The sequence below is a fragment of the Vulpes lagopus genome, chromosome 19 (genome assembly GCF_018345385.1).
Source record: "Vulpes lagopus strain Blue_001 chromosome 19, ASM1834538v1, whole genome shotgun sequence".
In the NCBI taxonomy this organism is placed as follows: domain Eukaryota; kingdom Metazoa; phylum Chordata; class Mammalia; order Carnivora; family Canidae; genus Vulpes; species Vulpes lagopus.
Window position 1 is genome coordinate 38,891,851 of NC_054842.1, and position 23,669 is coordinate 38,915,519.

The following is a 23,669-nucleotide window of genomic DNA, read 5'->3' on the forward strand; positions in this document are numbered from 1 at the left end:
GCCACTTATTTCATACTTTATAATGTATATATTCATCATTTCATTTAATCCTCAGTCCTCTAAGGGAGATAATAATAATCCCATATTATACAAAGAAAAATTAGGCATTATCTTGCCTAAGGTAGTAGGAGTAGAATTTAAAGAGAGGTTTTCGGACTATAAATTCTCTGCTTTTTCTCAGTGAAAAGGGGGAAAAAAAGATATGCAAGAAAACACAGGTCTTTAAAAAGCTAATGCTTAAATTACAGAATTGGTACAGGAAGTAGCTAACTGGTTAATAATTAAGAGAAGAAAATAAACACAAGTTATGACTCACCTACTGAGTCTATCTTATCTCTGTTTGATTTGCTTTGTGGAAATTTCTCTGCATTCAGTGCCTGAAATTTGTGCCTTGCCCATTGTGTTAGATGGTCAAGCATGGAGAACACAGTCTGTGTACTGAGTTGACACAGATCAGATGCACTGTCTTGGGTACTTATGGTATGCTGATCATCATGCTTTAGAACTGCCATAATTTCTGCATAAACCTAAGAAGAACTCATTTTATGGTTAATAATGTGTCATGTAATATCATTTTGCTATTATCTGACATATAATATTAAGCATTCTAAGGCAACTCTAAGTCAGAATAGATGATTTCATAGTGTCTAATAAAATTTTAAATGTACATATCATATAACCCAATAGCTCTATTTTTTGGAGTACATCCTAGACACACATACACAAATGCTTTCACAAATAAGAATCTCCATAATGCTTACCATAGCATTGTAAAAACAAAAACCATGGAAACAATAATTATTATGACAAGAGTTAAATAATGGTACAACTATAAAAAGGATATTATACAGCAATAATAAAAAAAGGGTGGCTCAAAAAATATATATTGGTAAATAAAATAACAGGGAAGCTGCAGAACAATACCTACATTGTACCATTAAAAACAAAAACAAAAACAAAAAAACCCTAAACAGAACCAATGGCATTAAAAAAGGTCTGAAAAAAAATTAAAAAAATAAAAAAATAAAAAAAAAGGTCTGAAAACATACACATCAAATTAATATCAGTGATGACCTCTGGGAATGTGGGATCAGGAACAGTAGTCATAGGATACACTTTTACTTGTACAATTTGAATATTTACATTAAGAACATAGTGATATGTTATTTATGCTATTAAAAAAATAAACATTTTGGGGGGTGCCTGAGTGGTGGTGAAGAATCAATATCTTGATTTTTGCTCAGGTCATGATCTCAGGATTGTGTGATCAAGCCCTGAGTTGGCTCTGCATTCAGCCCTGTGTCAGGCAGGCATCCTCTCCCTCTGCGCTTCCTCCTAACACATTTCCTCTCTTTTAAAACAAAAAGTAAAATATTCTCCTTCCCCTATCCTAATCCATAGTACTACTCAGCAGGAAAAACCACTATCAGTAATTTTTTATACACTCTATTTCAAAAAGTTCTATGTATATTGGGGCATATATAATATATACTTTCTAATTTTCTACACTAAGCATTGGATAATTCTTTGATGAATAAAGGGTTAAAAAGATTTTTAAGAGTTAGACATGTATATACATAGCCAGCCATACACTGATCTACATTCCCTAACATGTAGCTTTTCTAATACTAATTACTAGTGGACAAATGTTTGGACAAACAGAAACTTAATAATATGGTATCTCTCACCTCTTGCTGATCTTCTTGATTACAACCCAACAAGACATATACTAGAATATGTGGAAGAAGATAGATGGTCACCTTGAAATCATGTTTCATCATAATGCTACAGCAAGTGAAGATTTTACTGGCAAGATCATGCCGAACCTGTAAACCCAAATGGTTTAGGGACAGTAAGTAATTTTATACATTATACTCTACTGATTAATGTCAAAAAACCACACAGGAGATAATTTATCATTGCAGAATGGGTATTCTTGTATGGAGAGGGGCACATACACTCAGGAAAAAGGATTTCAGATAACCACCTCTCTGGTCACTCTGAATATCTTAAAATGCCTGAACTGCTGTGACCCCTAAAGGCAATATCAACCACCTCAACATAAAAGGCCTTCCCCCTTTACTTTTTGGATGCATCATGTTTTGTTACAGATCAGCATCCCTAAGTACAGTATATTTTACTTAGCTAACATTAAATTCAGTGTATTAACCTCCAGAGCACAAGGATAAGTAAAGTAAACAAAATGTATGCTCTGGGCCAGTACACTAAGTAAAAGACTCACATATTTAATAAGTAATAAATAGTAATTAACTATAGAAAAATGAAAAAAGTAGGAAACTAAATTACTTGGGATTAGAGTCAAATTTTATGTTATGAAAAAAAATTTATATTATGATCTAACCTTAGATTTTCCAACATTACTGTTCTCTTAATAAAATTAAAAAAAATTTTTTCCTTCTCAAATATAAACACTTCACTTTAAAAAACAACAATAAAACTAAACTAAAGATTCCAGATTTGGAAGTAATTAACTTAATGATATTCTTCTACATTTCACATAATATATTTTCAGTATAATCATAAAAACACAAGAAACTTGGAAGGCCTGTGTGACTCAGTTGGTTAAACATCTGATTTTTGATTTTGGCTCAGGTCATGGTCTCATGGTTGATGAGATCTAGCCCCACAGGGCACCTCGGCACAGAGCCTGCTTAAGATTCTTTCTCTCCCTCTCTTTCTGCCTGCCCCCTCTAAAAATCCAGCAAAAAAACAAACAAACAAACAAACAAACCATGAGAAACTTTCTCGAAATTATCAGATAAAAATTATTGTAATAATATTTTTAAACACTAACAGAAATATGAATTAAAAACAAAAGCTATAAATTTCAAATATGCCTTAAAGATTTCTTGGAACACAGAATATTTTTGACTGTCAGGCACGTAAAAATCTCCTATTGGAAAAACATCAGAAATATACCTCTATTTCTTCATGAAGTTTCATTTCATAAAAATCTTTATTTTTATTTTGGGGGAAGTTCAGATACTGTATTCTCTTTTAGAAGAAGCCACAAAGCAATAGTATTATCTTTTTATTTCATAAAAAATCTTTAAAAAAAATCTTTTTATTATGTAAAAAAAACTTGAAACAGCATTGTTATTTTTTAAAACAGTATCATTTCACAATGAAAATGTAACAGACATTTTGCAAAGACCATAGTAACTTGCTTGATAAAACAATTACCCTCTCACCCAGAAACTAGAAACAGTAGGAAAGTTATTAGCAAATACTTTCTACAAAATTTTCTATCACTATCAGCACAAATATTTCAATACCTGCTATTTATGTTATACATTCAGATAGATGTTCTGGTTTCCTTTAGAATTTCTGTTCATTTAACTAATTCTGAACAGAGTTCTCTTACCTTTGTTATAAGATAACCTGCCCAAGATGCTGACCATTCTGCAAAGTTATTACCTAATTTACTTAAGTAAATTGGCTTCTTTACTCCAGACCAATCTGTTGACTTCTGAGAGCTCTTATATCTGTAATTTTGAAAATTCATTTATTAAGAAATATATTTAAAAAACATTAAAAAAAGAAATACATAAATATATATCCATCTTTTAAGACCTTTAGAATAAAACATATAAAAAATTTATCAACTCCTTCAGTGACTACCCTACTACTGCCTTGCCTTTACTGAAATATGGTTAAAGGCACTACCTTTCCTATATCCTTGTGGGGTGGAAAGTCATTCTTGCATACCCCAAGTATTTTAAAGGATTTGAGTCTGCCTCCTCCTCTTCCTTAGTGCTCTTTTCTAATCCTTCCAACTCCATCTGTGTAAGAAAGACTTGTTCCTTTGAGGTTCAAGCCACTCAGGCATACCATTCTCTAGTTCTCATTATGGGCACCTATTAAACTCACTGGTAACTTTAATACATCTCTGTGTTTTCTTTATTCCCTATTTCTTACCATCATGAGTAACTTCAATGGACTCAAATCTTCTCAACAACTTTCTCTTTTACTTCTATCAGGACTCCCTTGCCACTACAAAAAAACTTCACTTCCAAAATGAACTACTTAAATATCTTACTCTATAGTCATAGCTTCCTAAATTTCTAGTTCTTTCATCCAGTTATGCTAACACATTAGCTCTCTACCACTGAGATCTGTCCCTTAACCCTGTTAAACTCTCCTGATCTGTAATACCTTCCTTTCATTACCTCTTTCCTTAACCAGCGTGATCTTCATGTCCTTCATTTCAAGAACTCTTGTTAATTATTCTCTACCCACTCCATTGACCAATTCAGCTCTATCCATCTGTATTTACACATAAAAGATTTTAAATTTAAAAGGTTTTTTTTCTTTTTTAAAAAAGATTTTATTTATTTATTCATGAGAGATACAGAGAGAGAGAGAGAGAGGCAGAGACACAGGCAGGAGAAGTAGGCTCCATGCAGGGAGCCCGACGTGGGATTCGATCCTGGGACTCCAGGATTACAGCCTGGGCTGAAGGCGGTCCTAAACGGCTGCACCACCTAAAACTTGCCCGATTTAAAAGGTTTTTAAATATAAAGAGGTATCTAGCAAATATGTATGCATACTTAAGGGCTTATATAAAGAATCTGCTACAAGGCTAGACACTGTACCAAGGCTCAAAGAAGTAATGTATCCATCATCACATATCTAATAAGCATGAAATCTAGGGTACTTTATTTATTATTTTTTTTTTATAGGTATTTTTTATTTTATGATACAGAGAGAGAGAGAGGCAGAGACATAGGCAGAGGGAGAAGCAGGCTCCATGCACCGGGAGCCCGATGTGGGATTCGATCCCGGGTCTCCAAGATCGCGCCCTGGGCCAAAGGCAGGCGCCAAACCGCTGCGCCACCCAGGGATCCCGGGTACTTTAAGTTCTAGTTTCTAACTAAAAATAATTTATAGTTTTTTAGATTTCAATAAGCCTTAACAAAATTATTAAAATTGAACAAAAGGTTAGAATACACTTTAAAAAAAAAAGAGGAAGAAAATATCTTCATGAGAAGTCAGAGGGTTGAAAATCTCTAATCTCTAAATGAGGTCGCTAATGGCTTTGAAACTAGCTTTAAACTCTTAAATTTCTATATTAATTATACCTATCAAAAGCTTAAACTCATATTCAATTTAAAGTGGATTCTTTCAAAGTATTACTGACAACTGAATTAAAAAAATCAATCCTTTTAGCTTCAATAAATTCATATAAATACTTAAAATTATGCAATGTAATCAATGAGCAGACTGTACTTTTCTCATTTTGACAAGATTATAGGCAAAATCACAGTGGAAAATACATATTAGGCATACTGAAAATATGTGTAATACTAAAAAATTATATAAAAAATAACATTAATTTTATGGGGTGCCTGGGTGGCTCAGTTGGTTAAGTGTCTGACTCTCGGTTTTGGCTCTGGTCATGGTCTCATGGGTTGTAGGACTGGGACCCAGGTCGGGCTCCATGCTGAGTGGGGAACTAGCTTGAAGATTCTCTCTTCCTCTGCCCCTTTACCCCACTCCTGTGCGCATGCTCTCTAATATAAATAGATCTTTAAAAAAATAACATTAATTTTATAAAGTTAAAAACAATTTTATAAAAATGGTTTTTAATAAGTTTACAGACCTAGTATTTAGATGAGGTTCCAGGATTTCCCGAACATGCTCAGGAAATCTCCTCCACAATTGGTGACCTGGACCATCGGTCTGCATCTCTCTGCAGTCATAAATAGAAAGTAACTCCTACAAATACATATTTCACATTTGTAAATCTATAGTGAAGCAGATAAATCTTTATGCTTAACAGCATAATAGTATAACTATACATAATAGTTACAAAAATAATATTAAAACAGAATTATAAAATTTTGGAGCTGCAAACCTGCTTTAGACATCTATTTCAATGCTTAAAATCATTTAGGTTACTTAATTAAGGTCACAAAGCTGTGGCAGTACTTGAAGCAGTTTGTGTTCTACACATATAATATGTACTGGAATATAAGTTTAAGAGCTATTTAGAGGAAAAAGTGGAATTCCCTGTATTGGTACAGTATAATTCTTTAAATTTGATCTTTTCTAGATTTTAATGAATGCAACTACAAATCCAACAGTTTTAAAAATTCAAGATATCTCAAATTCTAGGTATAAAATACTGAGCTTAAATTTGTGAAAAGAATGGGCACCTGGCTAGCTCAGTGGGTAGAACATAGCAACTCTTGATCTCAGAGTTGTGAGTTTGAGCCCCACATTAGGAGTAGAGTTTACTCTAAAAAAAAATTGTCAAAAGAAAATGCAAATGTTAAAGACCATTTTACTACGCAAGCCTCGAAATAAAATGGATATATTTTACTTTACTGAAATAAAACAACTGAGATTTTATAAATGAAGAAAAAAATCTTTGTTATTAATATCAATATCTAAAACAAGACAAATATGTTAGGATATTCTATTTTCTACCACCTATTACTTTCCAATTCCATGAAAAATGACCATATGCAATAGATGTACTCCTAGTATTTATAAATATAAGCACTGTCTAGGAAAATATGTATTTTATACTTATTTTTAGTATTTTTTAGTAAAAGTAAGGAAGTATATGAAAAGTTCAGAAACAAAACAAAAAAGTTCAAATACAAATATTCAGAACTCATTTTCATTTAAACTTAAAATATTAATAAAATTTTGAAGTCAGCTTTTTTTTTGCTGTTTGGCAAAATCACTCTAGCTAACAAAAATCCTCTTAATCAAGTAAATCAACAATTCTCTATTTTTTGGGGGGACTATTTATACTCTTAAAAAGACTAATACACTTACAAGTGTAGGCCTTCCTTCATATTTCATTTAAAAAAACAGAAGCAATCCAAAGAGACTTCCATAATTCCCATGCACATATCTACTTACTCTGGCATTATCAGTTATAAGTGCCCCATAGCTTTCTCTTGTCTTACTACAGATGAATTGCTTCTATTTTTAATTAGGGCTACCTCTTTACTTGCACACTATATTCCACATCTTTTTGCTTATTGAAAGTATTACAACAATTCTTTCCTACATTATCACATTCTCCCCTCTGCTGAATTGTTCTCAAGCAAAATATAAGCATACTGTCATTTCTCCAACCTCACTCCTCATTTCTTCCCAGCTACTATTTTATTCTTCCACTCTTTTTTTTTTTTTCCTCATTAAACTTTTGTTTTAATGGGTCTCAAAATTGTGTGACAGATTTTTGGTCAAGGTGTTTCCAATAAAAAGTGCTGATTTTAAAAATTAATAACTTAAAACTGCCACGCTCGCACACACAAGAAAAAAAAAAACAAATGGTCTACAAAACATTCTCCTTTCCTTCTGAAGGTTTTACTTATTAACCAGTCTTTTACTATTAAACTTAAATGGCCAATTGACACAAACTGTTCTGAGACCGTTCTTCCACCACTGATTAAGACTGGGGTGGCAGATATTGAGGATAATATTCATTTAGCCTTCTGAGCTTTCTGGGTAGACTTGTGACTTTGCCAGCTCCAGCTGCCTTCTTGTCCACTGCGTGATGACACCCACATCAACCATCTGTCTCATGTCATGAACAGCAAACGGCCCAGAGGAGAATAGTCAGAGAAGCTCTCAACACACATAGGTTTGCCAGGAACCATATCAACAATGGCAGCATCCCTAGATTTCGAGAACTTGGGACCATCTTCCAGCTTTTTCCCGAACGACGATCTATCTTCTCCTTCAGCTCAGCAAACTTGCAAGCAATGTGAGCTGTGTGACAATTAAGCACAGGTGCATATCCAGCACTGATTTGGTCTGGATGGTTCAGAATAATCACATGAACCATGAAGCCAACTGCTTTCATTGGTGGGTCTTTTTTTATTTATATTTTATTTATTTATTCATGCCAGACACAGAGAGAGGCAGAGACAGAGACAGAGGGAGAAGCAGGCTCCACGCAGGGAGCCCAACACGGGACTCGATCCTGCGTCCCCAGGATCACATCCTGGGCTGCAGGTGGCACTAAACTGCTGGGCCATCGGGGCTGCCCGATTGGTGGGTCATTTTTGCTGTCACCAGCGACAATGCCACGGCAAACATCTTTGACAGATACATTCCTGACATTGAAGCCCACATTGTCCCCAGGAAGAGCCTCACTCAAAGCTTCATAGTGCATTTCAACAGACTTTACTTCAGTTGTAACATTGACTGGAGCAAAGGTGACCACCATGCCAGGCTTAAGAATATCAGTCTCCACTCCACTCACTAGGACAGTACCAATACCACCAATTTTGTAGACGTCCTGGAGAGGCAGACGCAAGGGCTTATCAGTTGGATGAGTTGGTGGCAGAATGCGATCCAGAGCTTCAAGCAGTGTGGTTCCACTGGCATTCCCATCTTTACGGGTGACTTTCCATCCCTTGAACCAAGGCTATTAGCACTTGGCTCCAGCATGTTGTCACCAATCCAACCAGAAATTGGCACAAATGCTACTGTGTCGGGGTTGTAGCCAATTTTCTTAATGTAGGTGCTGACTCCCTTAATGATTTCCTCCTATCTCTTCTGGCTGTAGGGTGGTTCAGTGGAATCCATTTTGTTAACACCAACAATTAGTTGTTTTACACCCACTGTGTAAGCCAGTGGGGCATGCTCACAGGTCTGCCCATTCCTGGAGATACCTGCTTCAAATTCACCAACACCAGCAGCAACAATCAGGACAGCACAGTCAGCCTGAGATGTGCCTGTAATCATGTTTTGATAAAATCTCTGTGTCTTGGGGCATCAATGATGGTCACATAATACTTACTGGTCTCGAATTCCCACAGGGAGATATCAATGGTGATACCACATTCACATTCAGCTTTCAGTTTATCCAAGACCCAGGCATACTTGAAGGAGCCTTTTCCCATCTCAGCAGCCTCCTTCTCAAATTTTTCAATAGTTCTTTTGTCGATCCCACCACATTTGTAGGCCAGATGGCCAATACTGGTAGACTTGCCCGAATCTACATGTCCAATGATGACAATGTTGATGTGAGTCTTGTCCTTTCCCATATTGGTTTAGGTTTAACGGTGGTTTTCACGACACCTGTGTTCTGGTGGCAAACCCACTGCAAAAAAGATCTTCCACTCTCTTAAAGACTCTTCCTTGTCTTCCAGGACACCACATTCTCCTACCTTACTGGCAGCTCCTTTTTAGTTTTCTTACTTGTTCCCTTCTTTTCTCACTCAATGTCCAGGGTTCAATTACTAGAATCTTTTTACCTGTACTTCCTCTCTTGACCATCTTATCCAAGATCACCATTTTAAATACCATCTCTATAATGAATACCTCCAAATTTACACATGAAACTCAGGCCACTCACTATGAATTCCAGACCTGAACATCTAACAAAACAAAGAAAAAAAATTTTTCAACAAATTTTGATTGAAAAAAATACCATGAAAAGGGCAAAGAGAGCCAAACTGGAAAAATATTTATTAAATGTATGATTGACAAAGGGTTAATTTCTACTATACACAAATAAATCTTAACTAGTAATAAAAAAAATAATCTTATACCAAGAGAAAAATGAGCAAAGATAATCTAGAGAAATTTCACCCAAAAAACCCAATAAATATATAAAGGATGATATACTTTTCTCATAATTAAATGCTATTAAAGAAAAAAATGCTATTAAAGTAAAATCGTACTATTTTCCATCTGTCACACTGACAAAAATTTAAAATTTTGATAAAGGCAGGTTTGTTAAGGAAGTATAAACTGATGAAACTTTTTGATAAAATTTATCAAATGTAAATTCTGTACTTGTTCTGAGACACATTTTAATTCCTAGATGTTTATATCATTGCTATTTTTACTCAAATGCTCAGAAATATACGTATCTTCCCTGAAACATTCTTATAAAAGCAAATTATAGAAACATCCTAAATGTGTTAAATAAATTTCTTATATAAATTATGGTACATCCATATCGAATATTAAGGTATTGAAAAGAATGAATTAGAGACCAATGTACTGACAGAAAATTATTCAAGATAAACTAAACACAAAAGAAAATCAAATTACAGAACATTGTTAAGCATTAATATCTCCTTATTTGGTGGAAAAGACATATATATTTGTTAAATACACAGAAAATTTTCCTAAGTACCCATAATAATCTGTTAAGATGTTACATTTCTATACTCCGAAATCTTATCATAAACTCATATTATGATCATTATGAATTTTGATAATGATAGTTAACAAAAATAAGTTTTCAACATATAGATATACAACTTTCTTACTAGAATTCGGTAACATAAAGCCAGTACTGACTATATACACTCTTACCTGAATGGCGTAAGCAGCTGAATCTTGAGCCCGGCTGTTATCTGCATATGCAAGGTAAGCTCTAGTTAGTTCCATCAATAATCCAAAGGCAAAGCTTGAATCTTCTACTCCCGTCTTAGAAAAAAAAGAAAAAAAAAATCAAGGATAAGGTGTATAAATTTTCTAAAAATGTACTGTGCCTTACATGGTTAATTTAACTTAGTTACGTAGGTGAATTTTACTTAGAAAAGGAAAGGACATTAAGGTTTAAACTAAGTTTGGTACCAAGGCTAAAACATAATCTGTAGCCAAGAAGCCAAACCTAAGGCTTTTTAGGCTACTTATAAACAGCATTAGAATCATCCAACTCCTACATAGCTCCAACAATTTTCATTTTTTGTTTTTGTTGCTAAAGATTTTGTTTTTAGTGCAGAGTTTAATCTCTACACTCAACATGGTGGGATTCGAACTCAAGACTCAGATAATAAGTTGCATGATCTTCCAACTAAGCCAACTAGGTGCCCCTAATTTTGTTGATTTTTTAACCCTTAAAAAGAAAATAGTGTATATAGCATTTCCTAAATTACACGTTGTAGAAGCCTGGTCATTTGAGACACTCCCAAGAAATAATTTTAACATACCCCACCTCTTGGAGATGCACAGTGTGTACACTAAACGATACAGATGTTCTGTTTGATTTTTTTTTTTTACAGGATTTCCCAAACTCATTTGACCATGGAAATTTTTCTATACATTCACTATTAACCCGAGAAATTAGTTTCCCATGAAAACACTTAGCAATAGCACTCAAATAGTAATATTTATATAATTAATTAGGTTTTAACTGATGATTTGTCATCATTTTAAAAGAACACAGCATACTAGTCTGGGCTCCAACTTTATTGTTTTTGGTTCTACATCTTTCAAATAGTATTAAAGTATAAATTTTAAAGTTATCTAATTTAGGTCATGTTGCCACTAAGAATAACCTGACTAGTTCTTTGTAAATGAAATACAGAAACTCAAATAGGACAGAGAACTCTTTTGTCATTCCAAATTACCATTACTTACCACAAATGTAAAATCTTTCCCTTGGCTTTCAGTTGTTGAGAAATCTAGTCGACCTGGATCTATTGCCCCCAGTTCCCCTAAACACTCCCCACAGAGCAACCGAGCTTGGGAGTTTGCATCTTGGCAACCTTTCAAAAGCACTGTCACCAACTGTGAGATAACAGGTTCCACTGTTTCACTATCTGTTGCATATTTTATCAGCTTTTCCTAAAAGTAGATAAAAAATTTTTACATGACTTCTACAAACTAGTATATTTTCCTAACTAGAAAGCTTAGAAATATTAAGGAATATATGACATAGACATCGATAAAATTAAATTCCTATATCTGCAGTCTTCTTAGCTATTGTTGGAGGAGTGCACATAATATAGTTCATAATATGTTCTGTAGGATTAGAATCATTAAGTATTTTAGAAAATTTTAATCCTTAATCCATTAAACAAGTAATTACTATTATTACATTAGTATACAAAAATAAGTAAGACAGACTTATTCCAACAAGTTCCCAGTCTAAGGGGAAAACAGACATGTAAGTAAATAATTAAAATATCTTATGATATGTACAATAACAAATATATTTATAAGGTAAGGAAGCAATCAAGAAAATGAAAAAGAACTCAGAGTAATGTTTCAAGGACAGAGGACAGATACTTAAGTAAATAAGTCAACAAAGAATAGCTGTTACTTAAAACAAGACTGAAAAGTATATATGAAACCAGCAGAGAAGGAGAAAAAAATAATGGGAAAGGGTTCCATGGTGATGAGAAAACAATACATTGGTTCAAGTAATCTCTTTTCCATCAATTTCCTGAGGATGCTGTAATGAAAATCTGTTAAGAAGAGACTATTTTCAAGCCAGTTGAAATTAGATATTTGTGTGATATTTTAGAACTCCTTTGTTTATTTATACTATTTTCTTTCTAGCAAAAGTAAAGCATACATGAGCATCTTGAACTCCATGTTAAAACTACGATTCAAGTTACAATAACATTTCAAAAGAAAAATAAACAGACGTTTTATCTCATTCAGAATCTTTAAAAGTCAATCACTTAACATTACAGATTAATTCAGGTATACTTAAAAAATGAGCTAATAATCAATAAATAGCAAAACTAATATAAGAAATAACAAACATTTACTCACATGCTAAAACTAAAATAAAAGATCACTTTAGGTTGGCAGCAATAAATGCAGTTTAAGGTAATATATGTTGAAGATATGAGGGATTATGGATTTATTTGTTCTCCTTGTTAGCTCTTTATGTTTTGGATGGTGTGTACAGATTCAGATTCAGGCATCCAATATTATCCTAGTATAACTTGGAGGTCTCTAGCAGCCTATTTTCAATGGGCTTATTTTTGGATTTTTAATCATTAGTAAATATGTCTTAATATTTATTAGGATTCTGCATTAGCATCAAAGTTTATTTTGGCTTCAATACACACAACTTGCCCATCTGGGATTTTACCATAGAGATTCACTTCAACGTGAGTAGCATCAATTGCAGAAAGAGATTATATGGTTGCTCAGTTTGAGCTATAGTCTGATTTTTCTGACATAGAAATAAAGATTTCCTGCTATCCACTGACCTTAGGTGTTGTTTATATCCTTTGAAAATGTAGATTCCTCCTTAAAAGTAAGGAGTATAAACTGTCATTTCTTTCATTGTCAATGACCCTTTGGGGACTACCCATTAGAAAAGGGCTTTTACAGGGTCAGTCCATCAAAACAATCAAGTATCCAAGGCTACAGCAGCCATCATCTTAACTGTCACAGTATCTTTTAGAGTTTACTTTGCCACTACAGTATAACCAATTATTTCTTTAGTCAGTTATACTAATAATACAATTTTAGGTCTAATTATTTAAAATGCCTCCTTTCAATTTACTCCTGAATTATCTTTTACTCTCCCTCTGGTTAAGTTCTGAACTTATAAAAGAATATCTTTTGCATTTGTTCTTTCATGGACTCTCACAGCATTCACTACAAAGACCCTTTGACTTCTAACCTCAGTTTCTTGCTCTCCTGTTGCTATAGGGTCAGCCATCTTCTACAGCTGCAATGTCTAAATTGATAGCCACTATCCACATGAAACTATTTAAATTTAAAAAAGCAAAATTAAGTTAAATATCCAGTTCTTTAATCACACATTTTAAGTGCTCAAGAGAGCACATGTGTCTAGCAGCTATGACTGGACAGTACAGATACAGACCATTTCTATTGGCACAGAAAATTCTTTTGGACAGAACTATTATAGAACTTTTTTAAAAAATTTTTATTTATTTATGATAGTCACACAGAGAGAGAGAGAGAGGCAGAGACACAGGCAGAGGGAGAAGCAGGCTCCATGCACCGGGAGCCTGACGTGGGACTCGATCCGGGGTCTCCAGGATCGCGCCCTGGGCCAAAAGCAGGCGCTAAACCGCTGCGCCACCCAGGGATCCCCCACTATTATAGAACTTAAATTGCTTTCAACACTGACATTACCTTCTTCTCAAACTTAGGAGATAAAAGATTTCCTTCTTTTTTTGTAGGTGTTTTAGGCCAGTGTGTGTGTGGGAATATGGCTGAGAAGACATGTGTCTCTGAATGTCTTCCCTTCTTTTCTTATTTTCTCTGGCTCCTCCAAACCATTGCCTTTCTTTAGTTTTCTCCTTAGTAACCTAAAGTAAATTTATCCAGCTATATATTGATCTAAACTAAATTAAAGCTTACTTTAAAATAGCCTGTAACAATCTATGGCCCTTACACACCTTATTCAGACTCTATCTGACCTTCAAGACTCCTGGGGGTACACTTACCTCCTTACTCTGCCTAATTTATTAGCACTGGGGCTTTACATTGAGGGAAGACTGGTCAGGGTACTACCAGATATGATTTTTCTTTTGTGACACAGGTAGCAAAGTTGGGCAGCTGTGGCTTTTCCCTAAGAATATAAGCAATCTCCTTGAGTTCTCAGATTTAGCCATTTATATCTAAGAAGTGACAATCAATATAAAGTTTCCTTATGTTAGCCCAGGATCATGTCATCTGCTTTGAAATACCTAACCCAGGAAACCTCTAGGCCAAGGGGAGAGATCCTTTGCTATTCATAAATCCCTATATTAAAATAAAAAGCTAGAAGTCCTTTAAGTTACCTGAAATCCAAGTAGGTCTGTGTGGGGCAAGGGGTAAGCATACAGTAGTTTCAATGCAGTAAGTGTAGGGCAGAGAATGAGGATGTAACATTGATAATGTAGATTCACAGGACAACATAAAACTTACACTTGAGGAGATTTAGGACTCTTCACCTGTGGTAGGACCATATCCACATTAGCTGCTACCCACATTGGTTATACAGTTCACTGACCCAGAAGCATATATTTATTACCATCACATATATCCTTTGTCCTAAATAAATGCTTCCTTCTATCATGTAAACTAACAACCTGGTTTTGAAATTCCCTTTAGGGTTCCACATGCTATCATGTAAGGTCTTGATATGCAAAAACAAATACCACAGGTATTTTTTTTCTCTTTTATAGCTTTACAGTGATCTAGTATTTTGAATACCAGTTCTCACTGTCATCACTTATCTATTTTTTTTCTATTTTATAGCTTTACAGTGATCTAGTATTTTGAATACCAGTTCTCACTGTCATCACTTATCTATAGTACACTGCCAAAGAAAAGAATAAAGTTCACTGGCATCATTAAAAAGTAAACTTAAAAATTTAGTTTCATTAAAACTAAAAGTTAATTTAGTCAAAATATAAAATGGCAAAATTACTGAGATTTTATATGATAGATATCTAAGGAAATTATGTGAGAAGACACATGAACTGCTGCTGCTGCACACATATATCCCTACTCGGGAAGATGCAATAGCCTAAAACATAACTGTCAAATTATGATCCTTCAAAACAACAACAAAATCTCTGCACATCGCTGGTTTTCAGCCTAAAAAAGTATCTCATGGATTAGTGATTCTAAATCAGGTCTGACAATCTCAGTAAAATAAAAAGCACTTCTTTCACTGAACCTAATGAATCTCAAGCAAATATACCAATCTGTCATCTTTAAACTCTTTTTTTTAAAAAAGATTTTATTTATTTATTCATGAGAGACACACACAAACAAACACACACACACACACACACACACACACAGAGAGAGAGAGAGAGAGAGAGGCAGAGACACAGGCAGAGGGAGAGCAGGATCCATACAGGGAGCCTGATGTGGGACTCAATCCTGGGTCTCCAGGATCACGCTCTGGGCTGAAGGCAGCACTAAACTGCTGAGCCACCCAGGCTGCCTAAACATGCTTCTTTGCTATACCTTTCAATTATATCTTAATATACCTGATTTTTATACAAAGTTTCCTTCAAGCTCGTAAGAGCATGAATACGAACGTCTACATTTTCATGCTGAATTGCTTTCATGGATAGTTGAAGAGTTGTCTGAAGATCTGTACTCTCAGAGGTCTCCTATATAAAGAACACAGAGAGATACACCTTATCAGTTAAGGATTTCAGAAACCATTTCAGAAGGTCTGGATTCCCTAAAGAGTTACTATTAAAGTGGTAAACTATACCCCAATTAAAAGTGGCTTTAAAAAATAATTTCTGGAATAGGGTTAGGGGGAATAGGGTAACTGGGTAATTGACATTAAGAAGGGCACATGATGTGATAAGCACTGGGTATTATATAAAACTGATAAGTCACTTTACCTCTGAAACTAATAATATGTTATATGTTAATTGAATTAAAAATTTTTTAAAGACGAAAAATAAAGAAATAATCATTTTCCATCTCTTCCTTCATATAGCGTATGTCATTTTTAGTAATTCTTGGGGAAAGGGATTTCATTCTGAAGTCTTTAGACTTGGAGAAAAATTTTATTCTGATCAAATAAGAATCCACTTATCTAAAAGAAATGCTTCTTGGTAAGAAATACAAATTTCCCTTAACTTTTACAAAGGACTTGAACCAAATCTATAGATTACACAAATCAATAAATTCATCCTTTATTTGGATTACTTTCTTATGACTATGATGAGTCACCCAGTAAAAAAGGAAATAAAGACCTCAGAACCAATCTCAGGGACTGCAGTAAATACTTCTGCTATTCTCACCAAAGATCAGGTCCCACTTTCTGCCCTAAAGTTCTTTGGAATCATCATCTTTTTTTTTTTTTTTTTTTTTGGAATCATCATTAATACTTTCATAAATTCAGAGAATTCACTGGACTTCAAGATAATAGAACTTTAAGTTACTCCCCTTCTAAAGCTCAGGAGTCAGTAAGATTTGATCATTTCATCCCATGATTTATAGCACAAAATAACTAGAATCCTCCCACAGCTTTTTAGGGCATAAAGCTATGGTAGCTTCTTCGGGGGACCATAAGTAGGGGCATATTGACATGGGAAGTAAAGGCCCAAGTACTGTATTCTTTGCTCTCTGTTCTATGTAATGCAGTAACATCTTGATCTAAATGCTAAAATTTCCTTGTAAAAATCATAATTTGTGATAGGATTATCTAATTGCCAAAAATTAGCCATCAGAATAGGACTCTTATCCACAGATATGATTCTGAAGAATCTCTGTTCAATGGATTGGAATCTGGGGACAGTTTTGTATCAGTGATCTCAGACATAAATAAAAAATTAAATACCTTTCTGTACTCCTGTAGAACTGCTTTTATCTTTTTTAATTCTGGATGATCAGGTAAAAAATATATTTCATGAAGGAAATCTTGTACAGCATCCCTAATAGTTAATTGGAAAAAAAAAATTATTTGCAAAGAGTATGAGTACCCAAAAAACATAAAGCAGAAGTTCAAACTAAGGCCAATTTAGTTCACACTTCAAAGTGTTAGCGGGGGTGGGGGGGGGTCCCTGGGTGGCTCAGTGGTTTGGCGCCTGCCTTTGGCCCAGGGCATGATCCTGGAGTCCCGGCATCAGGTTCCGCATCGGGCTCCCGGCATGGAGCCTGCTTCTCACTCCTCCTGTGTCTCTGCCTCTCTCTCTCTCTCTCTCTCATCATAAATAAATAAATAAAAAATAAATCTTTAAAAAAATAAAAACAACAAAGTGCTAGTGGGGGTACCTGGTGGGCTCAGTCAGTAGAATATGTGACTCTTTTTTTTTTTTTTAAGGTTTTATTTATTCATGAGAGACCCTGAGACCTTGGCAGAGACACAAGCAAAGGGAAAAGCAGGCTCCGCACTGGGAGCCTGATGTGGAACTTTATCCCAGGACCCTGGGATCATGCCCTGAGTTGAAGACAGACGTTCAACTGCTGAGCCACCCAGGCGTCCCAGAACATGTGACTCTTGATCTCCAGGTTGTAAGTCTGAGCCCCACATTCAGTATAGAAATCACTTAAAACTAAAAACTTTTAAAAAGCAGGGCGGGGGGGGAGGCGTGGGCTCAGGATACCTGAGTGGCTCAGTTGGTTAAGTGTCTGACTCCTGATTTCAGCTCAGATCATGATCTCAGGATTGTGAGAAGGAGCCTGATAGGTAGGGCTGTGTGCTCAGTACAGCCTGCTTCATATTTTCTCTCCCCCTCTTCCTTCTGCCCCTTTGCCTCAAATAATTAAAAAAGTTTTAAAAAGTGCTAGTGGATTAATGAGATGAAAAATATTCTTCCTAACCATGTATAGTCGTTAATAATAGCAAATAATCAAATCTAAGGAAATCACCTGTTGCAGTATGTTATGTTCGTGGCCCTGAATAAAACTATACTTCTTTGTACACACATCCATGTATAGTTACTTTCCATTCTATTTGGTCTAGGTATGTGACTTGCTTTATATCACAAAGAATGTGCGAGAGGAAATGCTGTGCCAAGTCAGGGTCTAAAGTGTTAAAAATGTCTGGCTTCTCGTTTTGTGCTCGTCAGAGTCCTAAATCACCATATAAGAAGTCTGGTTACCAACATGGACAGGCTACGTGAAAAGAGAGAGGTTCTAAGACTACAAGGAAAGAGAAAGAAACCCAGCCAAGTCTACCTACTGGCTGACTACAGCCATACCAGTGATCAAAGAATCTACCAACTGAATCCATTCCAGATTATAAAATTATGAGTAAATAAAAATGCTTGTCATTTTCAGACACTGGATTTTGGAGTGGTCACAGTGCAGCAATAGATAGCCAAACCCAACCTTAAAACAAATTCTCTTTAAAAAATTTTAGAGAAAAATATATAAATAATTCTTATTGAGGACACAATTTTTAATTTGCTTCAAATATTCTAATCTTTCTGAGTCCCAGTAATGCATTTCTAAATTCTAGTCTTCGCTCATGCTAGAAATACATACTAAGCAACTATCATGTCCCATTATGTGCTAGACACTAGAGATTTAACAATAGGGAAGCTGAAAGATTTTCTTCATTCAGGGGGCTTAAGGTCTTCTAACTAGCACTAAATGAAAGAGAATTTTTTTTTAATATGAAAAGGTAGAGGATTAATTGTTGTATAATAAAAAGCACAGATACACTATTTACATAATAATCCAAAAGTATTTGAAAAGTTATCTAGATCAGTGATTATGTTGTTCTATCTTATTTAAAATATCAAAAATAAAAGTATTTTAACTGGAAAGGTTAAATAAATTTAACCTTTCTTCTGTACTTTCTCCCTGCTTAGATAGTTACTGAAAATGATTAACGGAATTAGCAGTAGTATGTGTATGGGTGGGTAAGCAGGTAAATAGGTAGTACTTAAACCCTAACTTTTCAGAAGCAAAGGAAATAAAACATGTAACAGTTAAGTGTAAACATGGAAACAATTTAAAAATGTATAGAAACACATTCCAGGCTAAAAAGCAGTGTGAAATAAAAAAATGCAAGAGAGTAACATATGTTCTTCCAATAGCAGTCCAAGTAAGCTACAGCACAGCCTATTTTTGGAAAATCTTAAGAAAAGATTTTAAGGGGATCCCTGGGTGGCGCAGCGGTTTGGCGCCTGCCTTTGGCCCAGGGCGCGATCCTGGAGACCCGGGATCGAATCCCACGTCAGGCTCCCGGTGCATGGAGCCTGCTTCTCCCTCTGCCTGTATCTCTGCCTCTCTCTCTCTCTCTCTGTGACTATCATAAATAAATAAAAATTAAAAAAAAAAAAAAAAAAAAGAAAAGAAAAGATTTTAAGAAATAAGATGTGACCAGATTTTGGAAAGACTTAAATGTCAAGATAAGCAAGTTGAATTCATCAGTTTATAACTGGAGAATCACAGAATGTCTCCATATACTGGAGTAATAACTGATCAAAGGGATGCTTTTAAATATGAATAATATGAAGAAATGTGATAAAAACCTAAAGGAAGGGAGGCTGGTTAAAAGGCCAATGCAGGGATCCCTGGGTGGCGCAGTGGTTTGGCGCCTACCTTTGGCCCAGGGCGCGATCCTGGAGACCCGGGATCGAATCCCACGTCGGGCTCCCGGTGCATGGAGCCTGCTTCTCCCTCTGCCTGTGTCTCTGCCTCTCTATCTCTCTGTGACTATCATAAATAAATAAAAAATTTAAAAAAAAAAAAGGCCAATGCAATGAAGTAATGAGGGTTTCAACTAAGTTATAGAAAGTACGTGAACGTCCCTGCTAACCTTTATTATGCTATTCAACTGTTTGCCTTTAAGTATGAAAAGAAAGGTAAAGTTTGTCTCACTTTTTTTTTTTTTTAATTTTTTTATTTATTTATGATAGGCACACAGTGAGAGAGAGAGAGGCAGAGACATAGGCAGAGGGAGAAGCAGGCTCCATGCACCAGGAGCCTGACGTGGGATTCGATCCGGGTCCCCAGGATCGCGCCCTGGGCCAAAGGCAGGCGCCAAACTGCTGCGCCACCCAGGGATCCCCTGTCTCACTTTTTTCAAAACTGATTAAAAAATAATTTTCAGATGCTGATCTAATAATGTTTTAAATATATTTATGGTGGATCAATGTCACAACTGAAATAGTATCAGTTCAGTCTGTATTGACTTATGCCAATTATTTTTGTTTGATGCACTCTAAATTAAAAGGAATGTGAACAATTCTACCTTACCAGCAGTAATCCTAATACCTTGAGACATAAATATACAGTGATAAAAAGTTGCTATCTATACTATTAATTTCAGTTATAATAAATACCTGTTTTCAATTATGAGGTAGTGAAATATAGCAGCAGTTTCTTCAGGCTGGATGTGTATGAGAGGTAACAAAGCTACTATCACATGACTGAGAAGGGAACCAAGATAAGCATGATCCAGGCAACGAACAAAGCAATCCCAAGCCCTATGTGAAAAAACAAATAAAAGTTAAAAGTCACATTTGTTTTTATTATTTGTAAAGCCCCACCAATGAGTTATTAGCTGGACAAACAATGATACAAATAATAAGATATAAAAGGCAGTTGTAAAAATGGCTAACGATCAATACTCTATATGCAAATAGAGTGATCTTTCTAATGTGTTAAGTCAAAAAAGCAAGGTAAAAAACAGAGCTTACAATATGTTACCTTTTGGGGCAAGGTTAATACAAAAATAAGTTTGTGACTTATTAAAATAAGTTTGTGACTCTTCCTTATACTTACCCCCTTTTTATGTATATCAATAGTATTTATAAAACGTGTTCTATAATTATGTAATTGTAGATACTATTATGTACTGTCCAGTGACATTCTTTTTATTTTTTAAAAATTTTATTTATTTATTCATGAGAGACACAGAGAAAGAGGCAGAGGGAGAAGCAGGTTCCCTGCAGGGAGCCCAATGCAGGACTCGATCCCAGGATCATGACCTGTGCAGAAGGCACTCAACCACTGAGCCACACAGGTGTCCCTGTCCAGTGACATTCTAAGGAAGGCCCTATTCCTGTATCTTTTCTACCTTATTTATAAGAGGAATTATAGAATGTATGACTAAGAAGTCACTTTGATACTGACTTTTTAAAAAAGGTACTACCTTCTGCTGTTGCAAAGTGCAAAATTTTGAGTGGAAACTGTGTGTGTTTTATTCTGACTTAATATGTTAGAAATTAGAATAGAGTGTGACAAGTTTTACATATTGCCCCTGCTGTTACCTAAGGTATTGTAGAAATTTTTAATAAGCAAAAATCCCTTTGGTATGTATGTATTTATTCATTCTTAAGATTTTTTTTTTAAATTTATTCATGAGAGACACAGAGTGAGACAGAGAGAGAGAGGTAGGGAGGCAGAGACACAGGCAAAGGGAGAAGCAGGCTCCATGCAGGGAGCCTAACATGGGACTTAATCCCGGGACTCCAGGATCACGCCCTGGGCTGAAGGCAGCGCTAAACCGCTGAGCCACCCGGGGTGCCCACCTTTGGTATTTAAAGTGAAACATTTATTTAGCCCATTTGTTTTAATGGAAAGCAAAAAGTAATTAGGTCAACATTTTAGCATATTTGTAAAGCGCCTTAATATATCCCATTGTGGAAGGCACTATCCCACAGTTTACTTTTATACTGTATTACATATGTAAGTATTTTGCATTAAAACAGAATCAATACAACACTACAGTTTTATAAAATAATGCTTTGAAAAAAAAAACAAAATAAAATAATGCTTTATTAGGAAAAGGAATTACAGTTTTGCAATATAACTAAATTGTTTTACATACTTCTGAATGTAGTAGATATGTAGCCAGTGTTTTTAATGACTCTATTTGTATTCTCCCAATCATTTTCTCAGTGTAACATTTCCTGGAATAATAATAGTAAAAAATTCAGATCTTTCAAAAAAAAAAAAAAGTGTGCATTTGTTTTACTTTTAAAAAGGGGAGAATTATGCAAAAATTAAGAAAAGGATAGTTATCATAGTCAAAAATGAAAGCTAGATTCACAAATCAGAATCTCAGATAATGTTTATGTTTTACATAAATTTAAAATTAAAAAGGGGAAAAAGCTACTTCTAAAAATCTTTAAAAAGTAGGGGCACCTGAGGAGTGGTTCAGTTGGTTAAACATCTGACGTAAGCTCAGGTCATGATTTCAAGGTCCTGGGATTGAGCCTTGCATTGAGCCCTGCATCAGGCTCTGTGCTCAGTGGGGAGTCTGCTTGTCTCTCTCTGCTCTTCCCCCTGCTCTTGTTCTGTCTCTTGCTCAAATAAATATTTTATTAAAAAAATTTTAAACAAACTGAAACAACCTAACTAAATATCAAGTTGGTGGCACATATACACGGGAAAGAATTACTCCACATAACTTTAATACATGTTATTCTGACTCTCCATCTCCAATAAGCACAGTCTAAGGACAAAAAAGACCTCTAAAAAAAATAAAAATATGTAAGTAAATAAACAAATAAAGGACCTTCAAGAAGCTTAAACTGCATTCAGGAGTGTATTAGAAGTAATATTAAAATCATATTAACTTAAATTAGGAATCCCACATGCCAAAATCTCAATGGCCTAAAAGAAGTGTAGGGAAGGATCTTAAAGATGGAAATCTGTTTGTAAGAGTTTATATGTAAGGGCCAAACAACCAAATATGTGACATATGCACGTTATTTGTTTTCCGATTCAAATTAACCAACACCTTTGGGAAAAATATCTTTGAGGTGATTGAGGAAATCTGAATATAGACTTAGTTTAAGATGATATTAAGGAATTCCTATTAATTCTGCTAATCATAGTAATTTATTATGGTTGCATTTTTTAAAATGCCTTATCCATTAGATACATCTGAAGTGTTTACAAGTACAATGATTCGATACTGGAGTTTTCTCTAAAACATTCCAACTAACAATAAAACAGGTGGAGGAGGGTAGATTAATATAAGATTAGCAATGCTGAGAACTACTGAAGTTGGGAATAGATATAGAGGGATTCATTATACTACTCTACTTCCCAATATGTTAAAAGATTTTGTTCTAGTTTGTTTTTAAACAAGTAAACACATTCCCTTTCGATACAAATATCCTTTTTATCATAATTATTTATAGTCTGAATCCTTCAAAGAGGTAAGAATTCAAGTTAGTGCTACTGGGAAATGCAAAATTCTAATGAACTTAGAATCTACCTGCAACACAATTCAGGAAAATCATCCTTGAATCTCAGGCCAGTTCTTAGTGTGGTCATCATCTTCACCCTCACGGAGCTGACGTGTTTTGGTCCCATCAACTTCATCAAAGACATCAAACTGTTCAAAGCCTATAAAGTAAGTAGGGCTTTAAAATAAAGCCTATAAACAAGTCAGCAGGAGTAGAAGGACCCTAAGGACAAGATCCTACCCACATCTCAGAGTAGTACCTATTCTCTGGCAACACAATGTTTAAATGTTGACCAGTTCATTTTGTTCAGATTTTTATGTAAGAATTATG

At 34.9% G+C, this 23,669-nt stretch overlaps 1 protein-coding gene across 4 annotated transcripts in view; it reads right to left on the reverse strand.

Annotated features, from left to right (window-relative positions):
* Positions 1–23,669, reverse strand: part of ATR (ATR serine/threonine kinase) — a 94,225-nt gene that overhangs the window by 36,646 nt on the left and 33,910 nt on the right. For all 4 annotated transcript variants that reach the window (XR_005984614.1, XR_005984615.1, XM_041734393.1 and 1 more), the window contains 10 exons: positions 23,369–23,499; positions 20,481–20,624; positions 17,024–17,117; positions 15,711–15,836; positions 11,371–11,577; positions 10,321–10,434; positions 5,624–5,739; positions 3,386–3,506; positions 1,689–1,826; positions 317–527 (listed from right to left, as the gene is read on the reverse strand). Coding sequence is in view for 2 of the 4 variants with exons in the window: in XM_041734393.1 (XP_041590327.1) it covers positions 317–527; positions 1,689–1,826; positions 3,386–3,506; positions 5,624–5,739; positions 10,321–10,434; positions 11,371–11,577; positions 15,711–15,836; positions 17,024–17,117; positions 20,481–20,624; positions 23,369–23,499 (1,402 nt within the window). In the remaining 2 variants the exon portion in view is untranslated. The remainder of the gene's footprint in view (positions 1–316; positions 528–1,688; positions 1,827–3,385; positions 3,507–5,623; positions 5,740–10,320; positions 10,435–11,370; positions 11,578–15,710; positions 15,837–17,023; positions 17,118–20,480; positions 20,625–23,368; positions 23,500–23,669) is intronic.